Source organism: Emydura macquarii, unplaced genomic scaffold, assembly GCF_026122565.2.
Source record: "Emydura macquarii macquarii isolate MOO-44397 ecotype Brisbane River unplaced genomic scaffold, CSIRO-AGI_Emac_v2 contig_3128, whole genome shotgun sequence".
NCBI classification, from domain to species: Eukaryota; Metazoa; Chordata; order Testudines; family Chelidae; genus Emydura; species Emydura macquarii.
The window spans coordinates 4,204,063-4,216,957 of NW_027133265.1; the positions used below are offsets into that span (position 1 = coordinate 4,204,063).

Consider the following 12,895-nt stretch of genomic DNA (forward strand, 5'->3'; position numbering starts at 1 on the left):
AGAGCCCTCTTTGGGGGCAGGGAGTGGAGCCCACGCCTGGGAAGACGCTTGCAACGGGGAAAGGGAGGGGGCGCACTGAGGGGAGCCCCGCCCGGGAAGAGCCCTCCTGATGGGGCAGTGAGGGGGGCGCGCCCCCGGGCAAGTTCCCTGCAACTGGGGCACGGAGCGGGGCGCCCCCGTGGGCCGAGCCCTTCCACCGCTGGCGGGGAGAGCCCGCCCGCCTGAGCCGAGGCGCGCCGTCCAGGCAGGCGAGGGGGGCTTTTGCTTGGAGGAGGCAGAGCAGCTCCCTCCGTCCGCTGCAGCCATGGCTTTGAAGGACACGGGCGGCAGCATCCTGCCCATCAGTGACATGGGGGCCTGCGCCGCGCCGTCCGGCTCGCCCTTCCCCGAGGTGGTGGAGCTGAACGTGGGCGGCCAGGTGTATGTGACCCGGCACTCCACGCTGCTCAGCGTCCCGGACAGCACCCTGGCCAGCATGTTCTCCCCGTGCCGGGGCAGCCACGCGGCCACCAAGGAGCTGCCCAGGGACAGCCGGGCGCGCTTCTTCATCGACCGCGACGGCTTCCTCTTCAGGTACGTGCTGGATTATCTGCGGGACAAGCAGCTGGCCCTGCCCGAGCACTTCCCGGAGAAGGAGCGGCTGCTGCGGGAGGCCGAGTACTTCCAGCTGGGCGAGCTGGTCAAGCTGCTGTCCCCCAAGGTCACCAAGCAGGGCTCGCTCAACGACGAGGGCTGCCAGAGCGACCTGGAGGACAGCACCTCGCAGGGCAGCGGCGACCTCCTGCTCCGGGCGGCGGCCGGGGGGGCCGCCCTGGAGAAGCGCTCGGGCTTCCTCACTGTGGGCTACCGGGGCTCCTACACCACGGTGCGGGATAACCAGGCGGACGCCAAGTTCCGCCGGGTGGCCCGGATCATGGTGTGCGGCAGGATCGCGCTGGCCAAGGAGGTGTTCGGGGAGACGCTCAACGAGAGCCGGGACCCCGACCGGCCACCGGAGAAATACACCTCCCGCTTCTACCTCAAGTTCACCTACCTGGAGCAGGCGTTCGACCGGCTCTCGGAGGCCGGCTTCCACATGGTGGCTTGTAACTCCACCGGCACCGCCGCCTTCATCAATCAGTACAGGGAGGACAAGATCTGGAGCAGCTACACCGAGTACATCTTCTTCAGTAAGTTGTCCACCTCCTCGCACGACTACCCGGGGCGGCAGGCCAAGGGCCTGGTGTGGGCGCGCGTGTGTGTATCATCGTAGGGCTGTTGTTTTCCTCCCCCAGGACTCGGTCCGGGTTGCCATGTCCAGGAGCAGGGTCCAGTTCTGAGTGTGATCTGTACATGACTCATTGCGAAATCCTTCCGTATAAGATACTTTAAACTATTCACCCCCTCCTCCAAGGGAGGGAGGGAGACAGACACTTGGCAGCCTCTATCTAGAAATGTAGAAAAAGGACTAGCTGCCCCCTTCAATCCCCACACGGCAGATCAAATCCCACTTAGTTTTGCTGCTTCTTGGGACAAAGCAAGAAAACTGCCTAATATCCCCCTCTAAAGTGCAGCCAGTCTCCTAGAATCAAATCAACCCTAACTGAGGTGCCTTTGGAAGAAATAGTAGATTTTGTTCCCTCTGCTTCTAATTTGTTCAGATCAGACGCTGTTTCCCCTTTCAAAATGCCCATATGATTCCTCCTCATACAGTGTGTTCAGTTCAATCATTCAAAACTCATAGCTTTACAGTGCAGTGGCGTGTTTGTTTATTTGCACCATATGTAAAAGCACTTAATATGGAATTTGTAAGGAGAAATTGGTTCTGGGTCTAGTGCATAGGCACTGGCTAACAGCAGGGCTGATGCTTGACAGGTGTTATCAGTGTTAGGAAGCTGGGGAGAGGCTCACTTTTGTTTGTAGAATCCTTAGAATTCCACAAGAAATCCTTAGATATTTTTACATCATATGTCAAAAAGAGAGTTATCGTTAGTCAAAAGCTGTCTAGAGGAACAATCATTATCTTTGCCTTTATCTCTTCTCTTTTCAAAGATGTACGTGTGTTTGGGAGAGAGCAATCATGTCTGATTGAGCGTTTCACGGTTTTTGTTAGGCTTTGCAAAGCCTAAGATTAAAACAGCAGTGCTGGAAGTAAGGAAGGGTTTTAATATTTTATCGCTACATTTCCTTCCGTTCTCATTAACTGCAAAGTAAACAGACTCCATCTGGGCACATTTTCAGTGAGGAATAGAACTGAACAGTAATGAGAGAATCAACTTTCCAAAGGGTATTAAACTCTAAGAAGAAAACTCCATGGCATGTTCACGGTCCCTTAAATAACTCTTTTATAGTGCACTGTGGTATACTTACAGATTTCAGGTCTTTTGAAAATCGCAAAATGAAATGTGGACGAACGTTGTTAGACTGCACACTTTAAATCACACCAAGTGCAGTATGTAGGACGATGACTAGAGAGTGATTTGGACTAATGAAAACACAGCTGGATAGAAAACACAAATCATTTGGCAGAGATTTTTCTTTCAGACACAAGAAAGCCTTAAACCTTTTAATGTGTTGGAGGGTTGAGTTAAAATCTGTGAAAGATAATCGTTTTCCATTCAGTGGCTTCTCCTGTGTCTGTGTGCTTTCATGCTTTTTGAGCACAGGGAGGAATGTTTTAGTAAAACATTTGCCTATGGGATTAGGAGGTTGATACAACCACTCCTAACTTCTCCAGTAGTGAGACTAAATTAAGCAACCTGTTTTGTGTCCAAAACTATAGCTGGGCATAGTGTTTAACAGAGTGGATAGACTTCAATAGCTTGCCATCAGAGGGGAAATTAATTTAATAATTTATACTACAGTGTGTTATGTAGATGGTCAGCACCATCGTGCTGCTGATCAGTTTTCAATAAGATAGATAACCGAGTGTATTAAACTAATATTTGAAAATTAATTTCCAAGATCTATCAAATTGCACCGCTTCTAACTAAGGAGACATAAACACTGAGTTTTAGCAGGGCTTTCGTTTCACTTTTCTGGATTGACTCTGTAAACTATTTTTATAATGATTAGTTTGTGTGTTTTGTGTTGGGGGAGATACGCATAGATACTTCCAAATATGTAAGAAATTTCTGAAGGTTGTTACTGAGACTGTGAAAATATCCAAAGTTCTGTTTGTTTCAGAAATAGTTTTCCAAGTATGAAAAGTTCCAGAGGGGTAGCTGGGTTAGTCTGTATACAGCAAAAACAACGAGAGTCCTATCTGTGATTTCCACTTCATGCATCTGACGAAGTGGGTTGCAGCCCACGAAAGCTTATGCCTGCAGAAATTTGTTAGTCTTTAAGGTGCTACAGGACTCTGGTTGTTTTTCCAAGTATGTAATTATATATTTGTGTGTGGGCATTGATCCAATAGTGATGTTTAAAGATTAATATTCAATAATACAGTACACTGATTGTCTTTTCACATTTGAATAAAAATCAAACAGAAATATTATGGTTCTATTAACTATATTTATTAACCCATATATTTTCTTAGAACTTTAAGATCGTTCATGTTCACTGAAGCACTGCAGACTTAGAATATTCATGACAAAAGAGTAATCTTTATTTTTTTGGTCAGAATGTCACTTTACCTTTAAATAATATTGGCTATAGGTGTGATAAGCCTCATGTGGGTCAAGAGGATCCTGTACATGGAGGGCTTACAGGATCAGACCCTATATTAAATTAATGTCCCTTAGGGCAGGGCTCGACAAACCTTGGGCACAAGTTCACCATGGCGCCTAGGAATTTTATTTTGGCACCTAGTATTTTGCCCAGTGAAAGACTGGGTCCTGGGGGGAGTGGCTGCCACGCTCCGGCCAGGGCGCCACTGCGTCCATGTGGCGGAGGGGCTGGGAGGGGGGAGCGCTGCAGCTGCTGCGCTCCAGCCAGGGCACCCAGCCGCTGGGCCCACATTGTGGGAGAGGGGCAGGGAGAAGGGGCAGGGCCTGGAGGGGAGAGCGGCTGCTGCGCTCCAGGAAGGGCGCCCCACCTCAGGGCCCACATTGTTGGAGATGGGCGGGGCTGGGAGGAGAGAGCAGCTGCTGCGCTCTGACCAGGGTGCCCCGCCACTAGGTCCACGTTGTGGGAGAGGGGCGGGGCCAGGAGGGGAGAGCGGCTGCTACGCTCTGGCCAGGGCGCCCTTCCGCCGGGACCACATTGTCTGGTTCCTTAATTTTTGGGCTGGCTCCTGGCTAAAAAGCAAATTTGTCGAGCCCTGCCTTAGGGTCAAATCCTTGTCCCATTGAAGTCAAGAGGAGTTTGCCACTGAGTTCAGTAGGAACTGGATTTGGCCTTTAGTGCCTGATCCAGAATTATTTATTGTCCCAAACTCTATTTGTAGCTTTCTGTTAAGTGATTTTCATAACATTTTTTTTTGGAGTATGCTGTGGCAATCATATATGTTACTGTATAGAACAGTGCTCTGCTTTAAATCATTGGGTAAATTAATCCTTGATGTTATTCCACTGGCTTCAGTGTAATTACACCAGGGTTGAATTTGATCTCGTAATTTTTTTTTCCATTTTATTAATTTTTAAAAATAGAACATGTGGTTAATTTTTTAGAGTTGACACTGGCAACTTAAAAATTCTCCTCCTCTCTGAGGATTTTATTTTTTACCTACTATTGTTAAAAGTAACTCCTAAGATTCCTACAGCTGAAAGAGATTAGAGAAAAATGCTTTTCCTATTTTTTTCCTGTTTTGGTTTATGCATTTGATTGAACTTTGTTCAGAGTAATTTTATGGTTTCCTTTGTATAATTAGACAATTTTCCTTTCTGGTTTTGTGGGGCTTTCACATAGCAACAAGGGAGACGAAAAAGTGTTGTAAAATCACAGAAACTGGCAGACAAAGGCCCAGTGAGCTACTTGAAACAGATTTTAGATCATTTTTTGAAACTGACTATGTTTCAATTGGTGTAGTGTAATTAACACCTTTTGTTAAATTGAATAGTCTGATTGGTTACCTTGCTTTAGAAATGTAAATACAAGATTGTGCCTGGCCTAAACACAAGTATGCAATGGGGGAAGGGCTATTCCTTGCACCCCGCCTTTGTCCACTCACCTGGAGTGGAAAGACTGGTCCGGAGCATGGATACTGCAGTCTTTTCAAGTGTGGCACAGTAGCCACACTTCCGCTATGCATGTTGGAACATGATGAGGTGGCATTGTGCCTGCTACAAGGGTGATTTTCCCAGAACTCTCACTGAGGAGGCTGGCTGGTAGTAGTCACATGGCACTCAACAGAGAGTGATGCCCTAAAGGCACAAGAGCCCTTCATATTTTTCACAATTAAAACACTAAAATAATTGAGTCTGACTCAGTTATAAAATTTTGTATTTGTAATTTTTCTTTTTGTCCCACATTCAAATGTTAATTTGGTGTTATGCAGGAAAGAAGCCTAATTTTCTGTTATATATTCATACTTTCATCTTTCAACAACTTAAAAAATCCTTTAGCTATCTTGTTGTTCATGTTAGTGTCAGACTTACCGGGCTCAGCGTTAATAATTGTACTCTAATAATAAAATAATCACATAGACTTCTCTTTTGAACATTAGTCCTCAGGATTTGTAGACTGTGGACCTTTAACTGTTTTCTAGGAATGGCAAGCTATACATTGATTAGTAAGATATATTGATCCATTAGATTAGTGAGAAATATACTTCCCACCAGCTTCCTTAGGGCCAGATCCTGCCGTTGGACAAGCACTGATCACCCGTAGGGAGCTACTGATGTAAGTTTGAAGGCAGAATTTCTCCTTTAGTCTGTGCATGGTACCATTAACGTCATGCTTTCACACTTATTTTTGCTTTTCATTATTAGTTAAACTTACAGTAATAGTATATATACCTCCAGCTTTACTAGGTGTTTTAGTTTGAAATAGTCAGCTATAATTTTAATACAGTTAGTCCTTTTTTTAAATCTTACTGCAGATAAAATCCACTTATGACTGTGGTTTATTTATGTAATTTAGAGAATACTTATCCATAGTTGGGTTGATTGTTGCAATCTAATTTTGATTCAAGAACCAAAATTTGTTTGACGCTGCACACGAGGAAGTTGTATTACAGCCTTTGTCAACATTTCCTGTCATTTCTGTCATTCCTCTTCAGTGTTGTCCATAACGCTAAAAAATCAAGTTCTAGTGTCCCCAATAGTGTGTAGGCTAGTAGGTATGTAATGACTGCTTCATTTTTGCTATATGACCAACATTTAATTTTAAAGTGTGGCTCAGCTCTGAAAAGTGCTCAACAGATCTGTTCCTTGTAAGTATTATCTATTTAGTGATCAAAAGTAAATTATTACTTTTTATTCATGTTGGCACTGCAAAGCCTGTACAGCTACAGGAGAGTGCACTGCATCCCCCCACCCCCTCTTCCCACATCCCCATACCTTAAATACAATCCCCCTATGAAACCTAAATTCTGTTTTATACTTGGAAGTTATCTGTCTCCCCCATGCCCTAGATGACATCAGAGTGACACAGCTTACTAGGTATAATGAGGCATGCACATGGAGTTAGGGAGAGAGAAAGAAGGAGCCTCAAGGTGGCTCCTGCAGTACACTTCCAAGCCATTATCCAAAGGCATTAATTGGCTGGGTGTGCATAGTATATGATGATCATTAGCCTTCTCTTTCTGTTGCCTCACAAAAGTGTTTTTCATATTAAAAGAGTGGGCCAAAGTTAGTTTTTCACTTGAAATGACTGCAGGCAATGCAATGCTGAGATCCTTCTGCTGGTTGCTCACTTCTCAGACAAAGAGCTCTATCTGACTCTTTTGTTTCTCTTGGTGCTATTATGTAATATGGGATTGCTTCCACATGCTATTACTGTACTTTGCTCTGGAAAACCTAATTGGTCTTAATGGATTTCACATTTAAACATCTGCTACTCAATCTGAATTATGGGTGTTGAGAGCATGATGCTCTTCTGCATTGACATGTTATTATAAGAAAGATCCAGCAATGCTCTGTGAAAAACTTGGACATTTTTTTTCTGTTTAGACATTTTTGTTTCACATATAACATGTTCTACTTTCTGCTTCCCTATTTTCATTTGTAACCAAGTGACACTTGCATGGATTTATGCTGCTTGTTTTCCACCTGCAGTCATAGCCCTCTGTGAGATCACTATGCTTGCTGTGGAAATTGTCACAAAGAAGTGATAATGACTTCATAATCAGCAGGGAATAACCAGCAGGAAGAGATGAATTTTTAGGAAATAAATACTGTGTTTTTATAAAAATAGTCCTTTTGTGTTCATAATAAAAAAAGAAGAAAAACTGAAAAGTGACATTTTAAAAGAGGAAAAATGCACATTGGTAAAATATTATGTGAGGTGTCAGCTTCTGTTAAAGTGCCAAATCCACAGCTCAGTGCCCAGCATGAGTACCTGGGGTGGGCGGGTCAACAGAAATCTCCAGAGCCCTCTCCAGGCCACAGAGTGATAGCAGAGCCATTCAGTGGAGATTTCTCTAATCAAAAGGCTAAAGTAGCATCTATGAGCTCTTATGTAGCACCACCTTGGAAGAGAAGACAGGTGGAACCACATAGATGTAGATCTTTCAGACCCATCCTCTGACTCACAGCAGCCTGCCGGTCAGAGAGTGTGCAAAGAGCAGAACTCCATGCCACACAGATGGCAGACGCCTTGTGCAGTGCCCCTCACATCACCTCCACTCGCCCCATGCAGATGAACCTCATTGGTTTTGCTATCTGAGGAACCTCCATGGACCTAGAAGAAATTTGGCTCTATATGTGGAATATACTGTACTATATCCTGAAAGTTATTAGCTTGCAAAAATAAAAACAAGAATATTGCTTCTCTGTGACAGTGTAAGATAAAGTTCTGTCAGAACCATCACCAATTTATTACTTCCTATGAACCCATGGTTCCAAACTCCCTCACTGCTGTTTGCCTGCATTTAAAACCGACCATACAGTGTGAAAACAATTCAAAATTTCTGATCATGTCAGAATCTAGGCTTGTTGGTTCTGTAGGACAGTTGTGCAGGACCTTTCCAAAAGTATGTCTGGACATAGCCAATTTTATCAGTCTCTTAAGTTTTACAAAAGAAAAGAAAAGTAATTATTGGATATCCTGCATTGCTATGGTGACAGCTGACACCTTGATTCAGTCTAAAAATAAATAAATTATGCATATCCTATCTCTTGTCATTCTTCCAAAACATAAGTCTTTGAATGCAAAGGGATGATCAAACTATGCACCCGTAAGTCACTATTATAGGAACATTTCTTTTTCTGCCACCTTAAACAAACCAAAATGGTATATCTTATCAAGTCCAGCATTCTGGGACATTCATTTCATTTGTTAGTCAAATAAGAAGGAGATTTGGTTTATGTATTGATTTCAAACCAGGCAAGAATAAAGAATATTAGTGTCCTTGAATACAATATTGTGTTTACGAGTATGTTCTTCAAATAAATGAATCAAACATAAAAACAATAAATTAAATTAATTGCTGCAATTAAAACTCTATAATGAACCTTTTTAATTTTGTTATACTTTAATAAAAACAAGTAAGACCTAACAGATGATTTTTTAAAAGGATGTTGGTAAGGTCCAGCTTTGATAACTTCCACAAAAAAGTCATATTTAAAAATAGGGTATGGTCACCTCTTAGTTTGGAGAGAACAAATGGAATTTTTGTGAGTTACTTTAAAAAATAAAATCAGAGGTTAGACTGACTGGGAAAAAAACATTCTTATTTGCATCTTATAGGCTAAAAAAGGTATTAAATGACCAATATGTAAGTTGATAACTCATTTTTATGTGTGGCACTGGAAACCATAGGCACGCTGGTTTTGATGTCATTCCAGAAATGTACAGTCTGTGGATGAGTCTACTACTGGGAATAAAACTAGAATATCAGGGAAGCTGACTTTGCTGGATTTGTAACATTTGCTGGATCTGTAATATCGTCTTGTAGAACTGCTTCTTGATGTCAGATCACTTCAGTGTGTTTGCAAGGATTTATCATAATACTTGCAGGGAAATTTTTACTTTTCCATAGAGGAGTTTGTAAACCATATTATATTGTTATTGAAAACATGAACTTCTACAAAATTACTGCTCAGATACTGAGATTACTGTAAACAAAACAGACTTTTTCTTGAAAACATGACAGTATCTAATGTTGATTCAGCCACATGATTTTAAACATTCTTCAGAAAAATAGTCAGGTTCTTGTAACAAAGTTTCACTATACCTTAGTTTTCCAGGTATCTGCATGATATCTGCTATTCTACTATTGGTCCTTCCCTGTGCAGCGAATGCTATATGTACTAGACCATGAAGAGGATATGTGTGGTGAACAAAGATTCACTAGGGATTATATAGAGTGAGATCATAAATATAAATTTACTCTGTAATCCCATGGTTAAGCATGAGTCCCCAAAAGAGAAAGACCAACATACCAAACTGAGTATGATGCCGTTTTAAAAGGTGCTAAAAGTATTTTTTTTCGAGATCATAGAAAGGCAGCTAAACATAGGCTCATCCAAGCCTTCCTCCTTAGCCATCCTTAACACTTTGCTGCTAACACAGTTTAGTCAAGGAGACCAGAAATACATACAAACATTTGCCTGTTTCATCAGTTTAAAGGCTAGATCTTCAGCTGTGTCTTTAAGATGAGAAGGGAGGAGAACAAAAGTGGCTGTGTACATCTTTTGCACACCTCCAATCTCATGGACAGCTCCAGGCCAGTTTGGCCCCTGTATCATTCAAAGCCGATTTAGGACTGAGCTAAATTATTCTAGTTTGTAGCAGTCCCCAAGGTGCCAACCCCCCACCAGAGCTACGTAAGGAGGCCGCAGTCTGGGCCAGGATCTGGACCAAAGTTACCAGCCCACTTCTCCATTTTCCAAATTGAATACTCTCCATGTCATCCTGTTTAATTGTTGAAAATGGTCACATAGCATAACATCCTAGCCGTGCCTAAACACAGGCTGATAGTTTAATTTCCAGAATGATCTTAGCCTTTGTTTCCTTACAGAGTGGGAATCCTGTAGTCCTTCCAAACGAAGCTCTTTTGCAAACTGGGTCAGGTCCAAGGTGGAAGAGTATGTTACATTTCAATCTTTGCAAAATTATGGTGCAGTCTATTTGCTTGAACCTACCAAAAGTATCACAGTGTATTTCTGGGAATGTGTTTAACGCTAGTTTGACTGTTTTGTGGGTTAGGCTGATGTAGCTGCAGTGCTTGGGGGTGTGAGTTTTTCACACCCTTGACCATTGTAGCTATGTCAGCCTAAGTTTGAAGAGTAGAGCAGGGCTGAGGGAGGACTTTGCACTACCCACAAACTGGCAGAAAGTGGCAAAAAAGAGCTGAAACATCCAGGGAGAAAGCAAAAGGACTCAGCATTGAATCTGGTGAAGCAGCCCCTAACTGCTTATTTACAGGGTCCTTCGATTGGAACCCAAAGTTCTTGGATTGGAACCCAATGATGGATGGCCTTGGTTCCTCTACCTACCCCAAGGAAGGGGATGTAAAAGACCATGGATACAAAGGAAGACAAAGACTTTTGAACCCAGGCTGGGATAAGATTATTAGACTTGTTTTATTGGACTTTTTATTACCCTGGAAGGGGGGGGACTATACATGATCTGATTGGAGGGCTAAGTTGTGAGAAGGGGTGAGCCACCCCAGGTTCCGAGTAGCTATTGACAGGTGGTGCCAGTTGAAGAGAGTGCTACACCATGCTTAGCCATGAGGGGGTGCACTGGCTGGTGGGTGACCACCCTATACTCCTCAGAACTTCCTGGAGGAACTAGGAACCCAATGCTGTTCTCTTCTCACATGAAGGCAGGACTGCGACTTGCATCCCCTGGAATAAGGGGCAGCACATACCTGTGCCATCCTAGGAGAAGTCCAGGCAAGTAATAGTCACAGTTTCTTCCCTAATTTCCCCCTTACTCCAGACGAGAAGGAATCATTTGCTACTGATCCTTACCAGGAGCAGATTACCCCTCCTCACACTTCTGTGAAAGCTGTGCCCATTAACCCACACCTCTCCACCCACTCCTTGGCCACCTGTGGTGGGGAAGTAGTAGCTGTACAGATGCTGCTCTTCCTCCCCCTGCAGAAAGGCTGTACAAGAGAGTACAGAGGTGCCTAGGAAGTTATAACATGACCAGCTCAAATGGTCTAAACTGTGCACACAGATGCCAGGGATTTTTTAATTGAATTAGCTTGACTTGATTGAACAAACTCAGTTGCATAATGCATCTTTTTGTCCATATAGAAAAACTGCTTGTTTGCACAATGTTTAGTGCAATGGAGAGCCAGTGCTGTTTCAGACCCTTGGGCACTATTGGAATACAAATAGTAAAACATAAAGACCCTTAACGTGTTTAATTTTAGAACTTATAAGGAACTCTGATATTGCAGTGGTGAGCTCATTGGAAAATTTTAGTTATCTAGAACCCATGGATACAGCATGCTGACCATTCCTTGGAATGAGTGTAACACATTTCATTCAAGTGAACATCAGTTAAAGTGGCCCTTCTGTGAACGGGCTGAGGTCTGCCTGCTTTTAAAATACTTCCTCTTTTTTCTTATACACTGTACTGTAAAATTTAAAAGATACAAAATTAGGAAATTGAAGAACTTGAATATTCCTTCGCTCCACTTCCCTTATAGACTTAGCATACGTGGTTCAGATGAAATGTTTACTATACTGAGTACCACTTTACAGTGTTAGAACAGTATTCTGTGTACTTAAAATTGCCTAATGTGGGAGCCTCTGAATGGATCATGATGTGGATTGCAGTCACTTGCACACTAAGAATTAGTTTTAAGTATTGTGGCAGCTTCAGCTCAGAATAGCTTTGCATGTGCGTTAGTTCTAACATTCTGTTTATGTAGTCATTCTGTTTTAATATTGTTTTTCACATGCAGACATTTGGCATACAATTAAACATACTGGATCTCAGTCCCCACTCCCTTACATTAGCGTTAAACCAGTGTAACTGCAGTCATTCAATGAATTTTTCATTTTTGGAATACATTACTTTACAAAAGAGAGAGATCAGGGTTTAAAAACAAATAATCAAAACCTTATGCTCACAAAGCCAATTCAGTTAACATACTTTAAACATAATTCCAAACAAGTTCAAGTGATACAGATTAAAAATACTTTATCTGGCCCACAGTAGGGGGTATATGATGTTATAGATGACAAACAAATCATTCATCCAGCTCTTTGTTACTTCTCTATTTGACTATGGGAACTTTCTTTTCTCTAGTTTCCTCCCACTCCTGTAGTATCTACCAGACATAGATCATCTTCCTCACCCAAGCGAGTCAGCAACAAATTATATGTATTTTTATAGCTTGTCTTGTACAGGGCTATTCCTGGGATACAAGGATATTCCTGGAAAATTTTGTAAATTATAGTGAAGTGTGGAGGGAGTGTTATTAAGGTTCAGTGAAGTCAGGAAGAGAAGCACATGCAGCCTAGTTGTCAGAGGTGACATTATAATACTGAATGTATAATGAAATGTTTTTAGTTGCTCTTCCTCATGCAACAATCTATCAAAATTATGAATGCTTGCTATATAGCAACATCTCATGACATGGGTGATGGCTCCACAGATGTGATAATGATAAAATTGAACTCTATGGTAATTAAATTACTAATGTTTCAAGATTGCACTTTACAGGGTGTCGTGTCAGCCAAAGGAATTACATAGTGCCCAGTGGACTTAGGTTCCTTTTCTAGGTTGGAAAAGAACTTTCCCTAATTTTTCCTGTCGCCATTTATATTCTGTTTTATGCTGGGATTTTAAAATATCTAATACTGAGTAGAAAATAAAGCCTGATTTGCATTTGTGTTTTTGACAA

General features: G+C 42.4%; 1 protein-coding gene across 1 annotated transcript in view; it reads left to right on the plus strand.

Annotated features, from left to right (window-relative positions):
- The first annotated feature begins 304 nt into the window (after positions 1–304).
- Positions 305–12,895, plus strand: part of KCTD8 (potassium channel tetramerization domain containing 8) — a 152,295-nt gene continuing 139,704 nt past the window's right edge. Inside the window, exon 1 of the mRNA XM_067531158.1 lies at positions 305–1,169. Within this exon, the coding sequence (XP_067387259.1) occupies positions 305–1,169 (865 nt within the window). The remainder of the gene's footprint in view (positions 1,170–12,895) is intronic.